Genomic DNA, 15,416 nt, shown 5'->3' on the forward strand with positions numbered 1-15,416 from the left:
ATGTATATATATATTATAGTCATGACTATAACATTCATATAAAACATAGTTCGTCTGTGTGTGGCCTTGGCAAAAGACATTCAAGGAATTATGGTAGGGAAAGGTCATGCTCTACTGTTCTTTCAGTTTCATTAGTAGAGTTCAGCTCATCTTTCACCGCATTTGTCTGACTGACTCGCTGATATCCACCTTCTTGCAGCTAAAACCACTTCCTGCTAATGCAGCGGGTTAGGAGGATGGCCAGCGACAAGGTTTAACTACCTTCCAAACTGTCACTTCGGGCAATGAGCAATCTCAAAAGTTCTGGGATGTACTGTATCAGTACCAGAAAGTTGATTGTTTTTTGTTAAATGTGGATTGACACAGACTTGTTTAGTTTAAAGCAGACCTAAGAGCCAGCCAAATCTTCTGCTTCCCATTGCATGGAAACCACATGACTTGGACACTTCGTGTCAACACATTCCAAGTCATTAAAAATTAGACCAATCTTCCGAGTTTATATGAACATCTCAACTTATGTCAACTTCAACCGCCTGGGCAATAAAAGTTATAACTATGAGAATCGTGATAATAAGGTGACCAGCTGTGAGTTGTGAGCATATTTTCTCGATCAGACACAATGGAAATGCAAAGCTGAAGCTATTTTGACAAGTTCCTAACCATCGCTTGTGTGGCACAATCTCTAAAGTCACATTGGAGTAAATGAAGCTATGCAAAGTACAATATGTCCTCAAAAACATTTCAGAATATAAGCTTATTGTTTATATATATATATATATAGATATATATAGATATATATATATATCTATATATATATATCTATATATATATTGAAGTGAAGCTTGCCCGAGTAGCAGACCAAACTAACGGGTCGAGTAGATATGACAAAAAACGAAATTTGAATTTGAAGGTGGTGTTCTTTGGACTATAGGTGCACAAAGAAGATAACTCTCCAAAAAAGCAATCCCTCCACCTTGAAAAATATTTTTTTTTTCCGGAACCAATCATCCTATTTTCAAAATTCTTGGAGCATTTTACTCAGGTTCAAGTGGCCATTCCAAACACACACAGCATTCTGACACTTATTTTTGGCAAATGTTGCTCGTCTTGCACAGATTTTTATGAAATGTGTAAACTTGGCAGATTTCTACTCTGACTGAAACACTCCTTTCACCAAACCTACATTTTGCTTAATATGTAACCAACGTTGTGCAATCTTTGGGGACTTCTGCTTTTCAAAACTGTGAACTTGGAAAGATGGGTACCGAACCACAGTACAAAACTGGTCCCAGGGCAGAATCATTGAAGAAACGAGTGTCAACAAGTTTCACCCTGAACGGTTCTGTGAAGTCTGGGGGAAATTACTCAAATTGCCTTTTTATTTAGGCTATGTGAATGTTATTTTGCACCTTCTACTTCTTTAATGTTGTTTTTACCGAGCAATAAAATTAATATATTTGTCTAAGAAGCATTACCACCATCTTACACCATTCCAGCATCATGCATGAGAGGCATAAGCCCTCCGGTGCTATGCAATCATATTACAATATGATTCATGGTATTATATGAAAATGTTCATTGCCCTGTATTATTATTCAGAGGAGTGCAAAAGTCGGGATACATAGTATCCAGAGGTGTTGAATCCAGGTCCAGAAAGTAAAGACCCTGCCACATTTTGGCTTCAGCCACCAGCAAGTAAACAGCTCTTGAGGAGAAGAAGCACCGAAAGGTACAGCCAAACTTTGGTAGGATTTTTAACTTTCTGGACTTGGATTTCACACCTCTGGTAGTATCACATTGGTGAAATTTGTGACATATTCCATGATGATTATAAAGTATATTTTTCTGTTTTTGTGGTAAAATCAGTGCCAATAGCTTCTTGTAATGGTCTAAAATTGTCTTTTTTTTTTTTTTTAACTGAACCTCGTAGTGGCTTTGAGATGAGTTTACTAAATTCCTGACAATTGTACGTTGAGGATCATCCTCCTTAAACTTTCTCACGCAGTTGTTCACTCCCCAACTTTGCATGTGAATGACTGAGCAAATCGGGTTAGCTTCTTTTAAACTCAATTATGGCACCCACCTGTTCCCAGTTTGTCCGTTCACCTATGGGATATTCCAAACAGGTGTTTGATGAGCATTCCTCAACACTCAGGTCTTTTTTGCCACCTGTCCCAGCATTTCTAGAATGTGTTGCAGCCATAAATTCCTAAATGTAAGATTATTTACTAAAAATAAAGTTTATCAGTTTTAACATTAAATATGTTGTCTGTGTCGTGTATTTAATTAAATATAAGTTGAACATGACTTGCAAATCATTGTACAGTGATACATCTACTTACGAAATTAATATGTTCTGGAGGAAATTTCTTAACTAGAAAATCTTATAAGAAGAGAGATGTTTTCCATCTAAATGCCCTAATCCGTTCCAACCCCCCCAAAATTCAAACAAATGTTTTATAAAGCATAAAAATGCATCAAAATATATAACAAATACATGCTAAATTAGATTATTGTGCAATAAATGAGTGTTTTATATAATGTAAAAAAAAAAAAGAAGAAAGAATAAAAATGGTCATTTAACTTTTAACTGCGTCCTCATTTTTTTTTTGTTGCCCTCTTTTGTTCATGTTCTCTGACAGAAGTGGGTTTTGTCTGATGTTTTGTAAAGTACTGATCCAAGGACGGTTGCTTTTGTTGGCTTTTGACAAACCTTTGAAAATGTCCAAGGCAAACATCAGTGTAGTGAGCGTTCTGGGTGATTCACATGTACGTAAAACCATCGGAAAACACCTCCATGGCCCGAGGGAGAAATGACAAGGACGCTGCATAGACACATATCTATCCACACACATATACACATGCAATAGAGGTCCCTCTTAGCCAATGGGATGCCAGGATGATGCTCATGAATAGCCAATGGCAGAGCAGCTATAAGTATGTTGCATTCAGAAAACTCGGAGCTGCGAGTAAGAAAACCTTTATTAGTCTCGCAATGGAGAAGCAGCCCTTACTGTATTTTACCTTTCGTATCTTGAAATTTCTTTCGTAACAAGAGGCAATATTGTCCTGTTGAGGCGTTTCGTAACTTGAAAATTCCGTCTGAAGATATGTTCGTAAAGAGAGGTACCGGTGTATTCTGTTGTTATTTATGTTCAACACACCATCCCAACTTCATTGGAATTGGATTTGTAAATGAAAATGTGAAATGTTTTTTTTTAGACATGTCTACAAAGGATGAGGAAAACATCACACAAACACACTTTTGAATGTTTAAAAACAAGTAAAAATGTAGCCTCTTGGCAGCTAGATTTTAGTTAGTTGCTAAACCAGATCAACCAGCTTACCTAGCAGCTGCACTCCACGGGTCAGACCATAAACATCAATGAGAGCCCAGACGGGTTCGGTGGTTCGGACACCGCTGAAAAACAGCAAGGGGCTGGACTCGTTTATGCGGTAGAACACACGGCCCTTCTTGTCAACCCAAAAGGCGATAACATTCCCCTCATTAGCAAACTCTTCAGGTAGAGCCTTCGCCCAGAAGCCGCTTTGGGACACCAAGTCTGGGCAGGCGTACTTTGGCAAGTTGTCTGGGTTGATCCTGCAGGGATCTTTGGAGGTGAACCCCAGACGCAGAGCTCCACTCCAACAACACTGCTTTTTAGTAATCTGACAGGGAGGAAAAAAAAAAGTGTTTTTTGAAGTCAGTGATTTGTGAGTGGACCAAAAAGTTAACCAAGAGATTCAGTCAGTACAAAGATACAAGACAAATTTAACTTTAGCAGTTTGAGATGACTTTGCCCATGAAGAAAACAGATTTGAGACAGCATCATAAGGTGATGTTGGAATTGGGAGCCATCAAAAAAAAAAAAAAGGAACACACACACACACACACACACACACACACACACACACACACACACACACACACACACACACAGACACGTATATACATAAATGAAAGTCTGTTGAATTTTTGTTCTGCCAAAATTGTCTTTACCATTATGTGAAATTTTATGATCCGCAACATGAACATAAATCTGAATGTGCTCCGGCACCAGTTTCCCATGATTATCGATTGTAATTTTTTTTCTCTATTGTACCATAGACATTGGAACTGAATCAACAGTAGTTTCATACAAACCCAATTCCAATGAAATTGGACATTGTGTTCAACAAATACAAAGAGTACAATGATTTGCAAATTATGTTCAACCTATATTTAAATGAATACAGTACAAAGACAAGATATTCCATGTTCAAATACACGTTATTGTTTCTTAGAATTTTGTGGCTGCAACTGGTTCCAAAAAAAGCTGGGACAGGTGATAAAAAAAAAAAAAAGACTCAGAAAGTTGAGGAATGCTCATCAAACACCTGTTTGGAACATCCCACGGGTGAACAGGCTAAATGCGAATAGGTGGGTGCCTTTATTGGGTATAAAAGAAGCTTCACTGAATTGCTCAGCCATTCACAGGCAAAGATGGGCCGCGACTCACAACTCTTTGTGATGAAATGAATGAGAAAATAGTGGAACAACATTCCTCAATTTACAACTACAAGGAATTTAGGGATTTCATCATCGACAGTCCGTAATATCATCAAAAGGTTCAGAGAAGTCACTGCATGTAATAGGCAAGAATGGCAAACAATATTGAATGCCCATGATCTTCAATCCCTCAGGCGACACTTCATCAATAACTGACATCGATGAGTAAAGGATGCTGCACGGGCTCAGGAACACTTCAGAAAACCACTGTTCATATAAACAGTTCAGCACTAGATCATAGCATCTGCGATGGTATGGGGCTGTGTTAGTACCAATCGCATGGGTAGTCATCTGTGTCATCTGGAAAGGCACCATTCATGCTGAAAAGTACATACAGGTTTTGGAGAAACATATGCTACCATCCAAGCAATGTCTTTTTCAAGGACGCCTTAATTTCAGCAAGACACTGTCAAACGACATTCTGCACGTGTTACAACAGCGTGGCTTCGTAATCGAAGAGTGCAGGTACAAGACTGGTCTGCCTCCAGTCCAGACCTGTCTCCCATTGAAAATGTGTGAAGTGTAAAATACGACAACATTGACGCCAGAATGTTGAGCAGCTGAAGCTGTACATCAAGCAAGAATGGAAACGCGTCAAAGCTTCAAAGATTTGTGAAACTGAGGAAGTTGACAGTGTTAATTCAATGCTGTTAAAATAAAATGTGATGTAACTCAGTGGTAAACATGATCGTGTCCCAGCTTTTTTGGAAAATGTTGCAGCCACCAAAATTCTATGTTTGGGATTATTTGCTTAAAACAGTAAAGTTTATCAGTTTGAATATTTAATATCTTGTCTTTGTAGTGAATTCAGTTACATAGCGGTTGAACATGATTTGAAAATTATTGTCTTCCGTTTTTCCTTGTTGCACTTCATTCGAACGGATTTATCATCCAGCCAAATATTAAATGGATTACCTTGAGTCGGACTTGCTCGTACAGGGCTATGGGCCTGTTGCTGAAAGTGATGGCATTGCAGAAACTCCCCTGCCTCTTGACTATCTTCTGGGCAAGGTCCATGACAATTTGGGAACCCTTCGCATTAGGGTGAAAGAGAAGTGGGCTGGCTGGAAGGGGACCACAAACACTTCCACACTGGATAGGCAGACATCTCTTGTGTTTGTGATGACAGCGGTGGGATGTGGATGGGAAAGGGCCACCGAGGGAGTCTGGAGGAAAAGACAAGTCACTCAAATCAATGTACATAACAAAAAAAAATTAAATTATATGTAGTGCTGTCAAGCGATTAAAAAAAAAAGTGATTAATTAATTAGGGTCTGCAATTAATTAATCGAATTAATCTACATTTTAATCTCGTAAAAATTTGAGAAAATACCTATTTTCATTTTAAATTTGTTACATTATTGAGGCAGATCAAAAGATAAAAGAAAAAGTGTCATGATAAAGTATTTTATTGTTTTTCAACAGACTTGGAGAGATGCAGTCCTAGCCATTTACTTTCTGCTGATTGCAGTCCTAGCCATTTACTTTCTGCTGTATTTGAGACTAGTCAAAGTCCTACCTGCAACCTTTAGTTTCGACCAAGAGGGGGAATATCACTGTTTAGTTTGTTTTTGTAAATCTACCAAAAATTACAAAAGAAAAACAAAATAGAAAATCAGGTCCTTAAAAAGTGCTTTGGTTAACATATCAAAAACAGTAAGGACAATTTTCTGAGCAATACAAGTATTCAACACAACTTGCTTCAGATAATAAACAATAAATAAAAAAGACCCTTAAATGACAGTGCTGTAAGTTAGCACTTCAGAAATAGCACTGTTTATCATGACAAACTAAAAGTGCTGAAATAAACATCAATCACTTCTAGTAGTCGACAGAGGACACATCAACTATACCTCGAACGTGGGGTGTTCTCGAATTTAGTTTGCCAAAGAGCTTTGCTATGTATGGCTCGCTCGCTATATTACTAATGCTTTCGGTGCTAACGTTAGCTGTGGCTGCACTCGCGACTGGGTGCTTTGCATTGATGTAGGAGGCTAAATTTGAGCTGCTTCAGTGGTATGCAAACTCCTTACAAATTAGGTACAACACTCTACCTTTATCAATTGTGTCGTCAGGGTGTTTTTGAAATGTAAATTGTCCATTCATTGTGCCGAGAACTCTCACATGCTGCTCCATTTTCACCTCTCCACTCCTCACCGTTGCTTACTAAGCCCGCCCAACTCCAATGGGAGCCTGTCAGCTTCGGCTAAACAAGCCCCAACATAATGGCAGCCAATCAATGTCCGCTTCATGCTGTGACTGACAGTTGTTTCCCCACCCTCAACAACTCGAACACAGGAAGCCAACACATAAAAAGGGCTATTAGAAAAAGGCAATCCACCTACAGAAACAATAAAGGCAGAGATTAAAATTTAGATTAACGCGATCCAAAAAAATAACACACCAAATGTACTGTAATTAATTAATCGCAATTAACGCGATAATTTGACATATATGCCACTTTTCTTATGGGCACATCATAGCATATCTGAATGTGAGCAACACAGTAAATGCATGATAAAAACAGTATAAATATAAATAAGTGCATGGTGTTTACTTTGACAGTCATGCTACATTGTAACTGTACTGACTATTTTAAGACAAGGCTTTGTTTGAAAGTCTCCCTGGTATGTGCTGCTTAAGATCCACCCCACTCACTGCATTGGCACTCCTTTTGTGCTCCATAAAGAAAAAAATGGGGCTTCCATGCATTGGAGAAATTAGTGCAGTATTTTTGACTTGCATGATTTCTATGGACACTGCTGGCTACAAAAGCCTTGAGTGCCACATTGGGCATTTATCAAAATAATAATAAAAGGACACCGAATATTTAATTGCTGCCCCCGTTGCTAATTGTTCTGGAACAGAATATGAAAATGAGAAAACTGGGGCATCGGTGTCGGTAAATCTCAAAACGCTTGGAAATTGACTGTTAAAATGAAAGGGTAACATATTGAACAAAGTTACTGTTGGTGCTTCATAGGCAAAGATCATCATTGAACTTCAACAGATCCTACATAGATTTGTTTTGATTGAAAAACCGTTGAAATGGCAGTGACAGATATCAGAGACAGACCGATGACTGTCAGATTGCGCGGCACTCTTTTGCCTTCTTTGATTCAGATTTTCTCCTGCCATTTGTATTTATTCAGGAAAGACCCTTGCACTATTTCATCCTGCACGGGTATTCACTAAAAGCATTGATATGGCCGTTTGTCTTGGCAGAGCCACAGGAGAGCAATTGAATTTAGGGCACATGGTGCAGGGCAAATTGAGCTGAATGCATTACTGAGTTCTAAAGAGGCACAGCTGCTATGTGTGAATTCATGTTCCTAAGCAACCTCTTGTATCTGTGCCGTTGTCTTGCGCCGCTTTCGACAGCAAATCCAGTCAAAACATGCTTTTGTTTATACAGGAAACAAACAGCATCCTATTTCAACCTCTTCAAATGAAAAAGAACATCTTTGTTTTAACGTTGCTATTTTTATTTTTAGCGAGTCAAAATTGATTTGTACATCACATTTCAGATAGAACTAAATAATGATTTATAACTGGCATTTTTGAATATACAATAGATGAAAGCCGCATCATCTTAAATGGATTGGTCATCTCAATATTTCAGCGATCTATCACAGTCTAAAACCACCCATTGACAGACTGCAAGACTGATAACGAAATTGTCCTTATCATCCTGTTTCTTCCCTATCAGGGAACTACCAGATCTCTCCATTTCTTTCATGACCTGCTTTGTTAGCTCTAGACTGCTCCAAATCGCAGTGCTCGTAGGTATATCTACCAGTGACAGGCGGTGAGTTTTGGACCAGGGCCTTCAGTGGGTATTAATCTAATCCACCTTTTAATAACACCATAACATCACAATATGTGCCCACCGCTCCTCCCACCCCCCAAAAAACTATTTTGTGTGACTATGGTAACTTTCACACTGCGCACTTTTCCCAAAATCTCCTTTGCAGATTCACAGATTGTCTGGATAGAGGCCGATGTGTGGCATTTATTTTATATATATATATTAGAGCTGTCAGTTTAGCGCGTTTTTATTGGCATTAATTTAAATGAATTTGAACGGGATTAATTTTTTTCTCGCGAGATTAACGCGGCAGACGTCACAGCGGATGTTACGTTGCTCTATAAATAAACCAGAAACAAAACAACAAGCGCGCTTGCACATGTCCACGCACGTTTGTTTTGCCAGCCACGGCAGCGCGGGACACCGAAAACGGATACTTTAAGAGTTTATGAATGGAAAGTTTACTTTTAAAAAGTTGCCAGATTGTTCCACTGACAAGACCAAAGTTACCTGTATGTTTCGCAGTCGTAAACTGAGCTATCATCATAGCACGTCGAGTCTGAAATACCACTGACTGGCTGAAGTAAGAATAATTATATTGTGTTGTTTTTCCGTGTTTAAAGATGTTTCGCAATAGCTTTGTATAACCAGCAATGTCGCAATAACTCGCAATAGCTTTGTATAACCAGCAATGTCGCAATAACTCGCAATAGCTTTGTATAACCAGCAAGGTCATAAAAAGATGTTTATGATGTTGAGCAAAGCCCTTTGTTAAGAACAAACACTTAGAGTATAAAAGGAGAACTTTGGATACTCTTGGTAGAGTCTGTCTGCTGCGGGTTGCGTACGGACGCCCAGCTGGTATTGAAGCGCGCGCTACCCGGAGTGTTGGCTCTCCATCCTATTGACGCACGGTAAGAGCTGGGTACTATTCTAAGAGCTTGATACACTGATATTTGCTTGTTTGACATATTCTGTGGCGCTAATAAACGTGCAATTTGTTAGTAGCAGATTTGTCTCTTGTGCTATTGAATGATTGTGTGACATATTCTGTGGCGCTAATAAACGTGCAATTTGTTAGTAGCAGACTTGTCTCTTGTGCTATTGAATGATTGTGTGACATATTCTGTGGCGCTAATAAACGTGCAATTTGTTAGTAGCAGACTTGTCTCTTGTGCTATTGAATGATTGTGTGACATATTCTGTGGCGCTAATAAACGTGCAATTTGTTAGTAGCAGACTTGTCTCTTGTGCTATTGAATGATTGTGTGACATATTCTGTGGCGCTAATAAACGTGCAATTTGTTAGTAGCAGACTTGTCTCTTGTGCTATTGAATGATTGTGTGACATATTCTGTGGCGCTAATAAACGTGCAATTTGTTAGTAGCAGACTTGTCTCTTGTGCTATTGAATGATTGTGTGACATATTCTGTGGCGCTAATAAACGTGCAATTTGTTAGTAGCAGACTTGTCTCTTGTGCTATTGAATGATTGTGTGACATATTCTGTGGCGCTAATAAACGTGCAATTTGTTAGTAGCAGACTTGTCTCTTGTGCTATTGAATGATTGTGTGACATATTCTGTGGCGCTAATAGTGAGAGATTATGTGTGAATAACTGCTCCAAGTAAAAAATGTTCATGTAAAATTGAAAATCGAAATTGTTATTTAAGTAAATATTTGCATTTTGCACATAGAAAACTGATTCATGATTCCATGCTGATGAGAGCATTAAAATGGGGAAAAATAGGACAAGAAAATATAAAACGAAATTCAGAAATGATAAAAAAATGCGTGAGTAATCACGATTAATTTTTAGTGAATTTGAGTTAATTATGACAGTTGCATTTTTAATTAGATTAAATATTTTAATTGTTTGACAGCTCTAATATATATATATACATACACACACACACACACACACACTTACATTTTCTGATCCGCTTTATCAGGACGGGTTTTGCGGGGGGGTGCTGAAGCCTGTCCCAGCTGTAGGGATACGCAGTAGGCGGGACACACCCTAAACTGATGGCCAGCCAATCGCACAGCACACAGACGCACAAGCATTTGCGCTCACAATCACATGCATATATGCATCTGTACATATGTGCGTGTATATACACATATGCTATCATCAATTATTTTAAAATAATTAGTTTTCGTTGCGTTTTTCACTGAAAACTGTTCCATCCAAATTGTTTGATGAAAAGTGTCCAGCCAATTATCCATTATATACCGCTTATCCGAGGTCGGGTCGTGGAGGCAGCAGGTTCAGCAGGAAAGTCCAGACTTCCCATACTTAGCCACTTCTTCCAAGAGTCCGGAGGGATCCCAAGACATTCCCAGCTTCAGTTTTTCACTGAAAACTGTTCCATACATATTTTTGTTTAAAAGTATCCGGCCATTTATACATTATCTCCCGCTTATCCGAGGTGGGATCGCGGGGGCAGCAGCTTCAACAGGGAAATCCAGACTTGCCATACCTAGCCACTTCTTCCAAGTCTTCCGGAGGGATCCCAAGACATTCCCAGCCCAACCAAGAGACATAGTGGCTCCAGTGCGTCATGGATCGTCCTCGGGGCCTCCTGCCAGTGGGACATGCCCAGAAAATCTCACCAATGAAGCGTCCAGGAGGCATCCTAATCAGATGCCTGAGCCACCTCATCTGGCTCCTCTCAACATTGGGAGGAGCAGCGGCTCGACTCTCGAGTCCCTCCCAGATGACCAAGCTTCGCATTCTCTCTCTATCTACCATCGGGTGTCCAGGAGAGCCTGGACACCCTATGGAGGAAACTCATTTCGGCTCCTTATATCCGGGATCTTGTTCTTTCGGTCTCAACCCACAGCTCACGACCATAGCTGAGGGTAGGAAAGTAGATCAACCAGTAAATTGAGAGATTCGCCTTTCGGCTCAGCTGCTTCTTCACCATGAGAGAACACTATTTTTGTTCTATGTCATTCAAAACCTGTGAAAATTCACTTCACTCTTCGGTGGCCAACAGGCTCAATCGCTGGTACTTCAGGTCTGCTTTCCCGTGTTTAAAAATTATGATCTCTAATTTGCTTTTGGTTACATGTTGCCATTTGAGCCCTACTGTAAAAAATGAGCGGATCAAAGAAAAGGAAAGTGGTGACTTAGTGCCGAGTGTTCAATAGAGAGTGGATAACAAAATATTTTTTCACAAGTCAGATCAACAGCGGTATTCAAAGAATATATTAACAGCCATCAAACTATGATAGCAAGCAGTCAACACAAGAACAGTGTGTTGATGAAGTCTCGTGGGAAAGTAGTGGTACAGCTCTACTGCTGTTCCAGTAATCGCATCATTACTTGGATTATACAAGAATAATAAACAATTAATACATTCTGAACTACACAAAGTAACACAATTCTTCTTTTGCAGCAGAGAGGTGTCATGATACTGTTTGTTGTGTGTATTGACTGAGTGCTAGTAATGTGGTGGCTGAAGGTAAACTATGTGTGTGCTGCCGTCAAGAGAAAACAAGTGTCTGTGCTATTTTGAACTGTGCATTGGTGCATACTGTGTATCTGTCCTGTGAGGGATCCTCCTTTACACACCGATAAAGTTGACATGCTGCCCAACGAAATGCAGAAAGCCAAAAGTCACATTTGTGTGACAGTGATCTCCGCGGTGCCATCTGACCTTCAGACATATGTTTCTGTCACACCCTAGCAACTGTTGCATTCTGCTTTAAGTTTTGCACTTCTTGCTCTTGCTCACATTTACAAGCAACGTAATGGATGACAAAAATACATTTGAGCGCTAACATTAACCCTGGGCACAAGACATGACTTTGTCTTTTACTAATGTTATTGATCGAAATGTAATCATGATTTTGGATACTCATAATCATAAAAAAACAAACGAATCATGTGATGAACGTCACTGAGTTTGTATTTAAGTTACTATGTTGTGAAAACCCCCTGAATGCACCAGTGTTGCTTGAAGCAAGCGTGCAATATATCTTATTCTATCTTTCCCGAGCGTGCTTTAAGCTGTGTAAAGACACGCAATTGGGAGTTTACTGTAAAAGTAAACCCACAACAAAAATAACTACACACATTTTATATTTAATTGCAACACATACAAACATGAGCGGCCCGGTGATCCAGTGGTTAGCGTGGCGACCTCACAGTGCAGAGGTCGTGGGTTCGATCCCTGTGTGGAGTTTGCATGTTCTCCCCGGTCCTGCGTGGGTTTTCTCTGGGTAGGCCGGTTTCCTCACACATTCCAAAAACATGCATAGCAAGCGGATTGAAACTCTACATTGTCCCTAGGTGTGAGTGTTAGCGCAGATGGTTGTTCGTCTCTGTGTGCCCTGCGATTGGCTGGGAACCGGTTCAGGGTGTCCCCCGCCTACTGGCCGAAGACAGCTGGGATAGGTCCCAGCACGCCTTGCAACCCTTGTGAAGATATAGCGGTTCAGAAAATGGATATACAAACATTGTCAGTGTGTCAGAGATTTTCTCGGACAAAGTTAAAGAAATGACTCGGCACACAGGAAAATTGTCTTAAATATCGGCGGGAGGGGATCTCTGAGAGCGAACGACGGTTTAGTTGCTCCGATGATTACACTCTCGAGCTCCCTTTCCCGCCAATTCCGACTTTTATTGTAACATACAAGGAAAACACTGCCCCCGACATTTGCATACCGCACCCCCGGTTCGGCCCCTCGGTGGTGATTGGTTACCTGTTTTTTAAACTTGAACCACCAGTACGTTGGCGCCTTTTCTGTCTGGTCTACATCGAATAAACATGTTGCAGACTTTGCGGACGACAAATGTCGCCTGGGCGCGACGGGTGTTCTCAACTCGTCTTTTGTTGTTCAACCGCTGTTCCCAAATTATTCATTCCCCTTTTGTGACCGAGTTTCCCCCCCCTCCCCTGTGATTGCCCACCTGCATTGACGTGCTAATTGTGGACTTCAACAGCCCTCCGGCCAGGTGGCCGGCGCCTTTGTGCACAGGCATTTGGAGGTGCTGGATACGCACCCAAACGTTTAGATGTGTCCAAATTAAATGAAACTTTAAACATGATACAATTTTGCTCATAAATTCCTCTAACACAGTGCTAATGCTAGCAGTGAATGTGAAATCCTATTGGCAGTCTAAATAGAAAAATAACATTCACAAATGGTGGAGTAACAAATCATGATAAGTAACATAACAATAGTCACAGGCATTTAGTCTTCCTAATTTGTGAAAAAATGACATGGATAAACAATTTTCTTCTTTTATGCTTTGTTTTCTCTTGATGTCAACGTTCGGTGCTTTCTACCGTCTTTGTTACCGATTTGTTGCTTAACTGTTGTATATGTTAGTTGCTCCATGAACAGCACTTTGTATGCAGCGATGGCTGTTTGAAAGTGCTCTATAAATAGAGTTGAGTTATCTTCACGCATGCACTACCGTATTGGCCCAAATATAAAATGGCCCTGATTATAAGACGACCTCCTCTTTTTCAAGACTCAAGTTTGAAAAAAGACTTTTTGAACACCAAATTAATTTTTATTCAGAAAATAATTACAGTACATCTGAAACAAATGATTATAACAATATATTTGAGAGAAAAAGCATGTTATTTTGCCTCATTAAAATCATAATATCTGAACATTTAAATATGTAAACGAAAGTGCAATCACATTCGTAAATGAATGGCTTCTGGTTTTTGAAATGTAAATTACATCATAACTTCTCCTCAGCTGCCGGTTAACCTGGCCGATCTTTGACCCACTTTTCTCCAGATTGCCACTACGTTTCTCCATTTATTGTTATCTCTTCTATTATTTTCTTCTCTTTTCTTTCTTACCGCTATTTTTATTTTTCTTCTTCGTGCTACCGCTATTTTTATTTTTGTTCTTCGTGACAGGGGTTCACTTTGGCCTGGGGAGTCAAGTTCAGTATTCGCTTCAATGGTATCTGGCGCCATCTAGCGTCGTGAATCGGTATAATGTCTAGACCCCGAATGTAAGACGACCCCCACTTTTTCAGTCTTATTTCAATGCAAAAAACACCGTCTTATATTCGGGCCAATACAGTATATCAGACTGCTCCTACGAGGACAAGGTGCACACAGCAGGAACAAGAGGTAGGCATATTCATTTTTATTGCTGTTATATTACATATTTTAACATACAGAGATGAAAGTGGAATGTCCTGAAAAAAAATTATATATATAGAGCCATCTCGTTACCTCTGCGTCCCGCGTCCTAGACGCATAATTTTCCCTCGGGACGCACAGTTCCAAATAATGTGCGTTTTTGGGACGCAAGGAAATTTCTCAGTCAAAACAAAAACAAAAAAAAACTAAGGCAGGCCTGAGGATTTCACGGTAACGATCGTTACCGGTAGAGTGTCGTTTCCGTCATTTTGACGGTACTAAAAAATCGTTTAATCATAAAAGTCACCGCACACGAGTTGACTGTACGCCATCAAGTCTCTCCTGTGTGATCCACGTGATTTCACTGTGTTTGTATGTGTGTTTGTGGTGTGTGAGTGTGTTTCTTCTAATTTACTGTCGTTTTGTTTTGTTTTCAGTGTTTGGGGGGGGGATGGGGGGACAGACAACGTTAAGAGCGCATGCGGGTTGCTATTTTAGACTGAAAACAGGAATCGTGTGAATGAAAGTTTGAGATGGCGGTTAAAAAAAACTCACAAAGGTCTACTAATTACGACATTTAAGAAATGGGAATGCCAGTCTGATTTTTCGAATGAATCGTCCGAAGGGCGTATCACTAAACACACCTGTGACGTATGCACAGAACACGAGAGTGAGAAACGACGAGAGACACGATTACGAGGCAAGTTGGTCATTAGATCTATAGGCTAATCGCTATGAAAAATATGATGAAACAGTATTGGTTATTGTATAATTTACTGGTTGTAACATGGTAACTTTAGGATAAAACATTCGTCACAAGGTGTAGTAATGCTAATGTTAACTATTGGTAGAACTAATGATGACGTGTGTTCGATTCTTTCGTCAAATTGATAGTAGATTACACATGCATCGTCTTGGGAAGAGGATGTCAAGCCAC

The 15,416-nt window shown here is 39.8% G+C and overlaps 1 protein-coding gene across 3 annotated transcripts in view; it reads right to left on the minus strand.

Moving 5' to 3' along the window:
* Nucleotides 1–15,416, minus strand: part of neurl1aa (neuralized E3 ubiquitin protein ligase 1Aa) — a 64,671-nt gene that overhangs the window by 43,987 nt on the left and 5,268 nt on the right. For 2 of the 3 annotated variants that reach the window (XM_019879814.1, XM_019879813.1), the window contains exons 2-3: nucleotides 5,465–5,715; nucleotides 3,348–3,669 (exon numbers count right to left, since the gene is read on the minus strand). In XM_019879814.1, the coding sequence (XP_019735373.1) occupies nucleotides 3,348–3,669; nucleotides 5,465–5,715 (573 nt within the window). The remainder of the gene's footprint in view (nucleotides 1–3,347; nucleotides 3,670–5,464; nucleotides 5,716–15,416) is intronic. The other variant, XM_019879815.1, reaches the window with a different exon arrangement.

This window comes from Hippocampus comes, unplaced genomic scaffold, assembly GCF_001891065.2.
Source record: "Hippocampus comes isolate QL1 unplaced genomic scaffold, H_comes_QL1_v1.1 scaffold158, whole genome shotgun sequence".
In the NCBI taxonomy this organism is placed as follows: domain Eukaryota; kingdom Metazoa; phylum Chordata; class Actinopteri; order Syngnathiformes; family Syngnathidae; genus Hippocampus; species Hippocampus comes.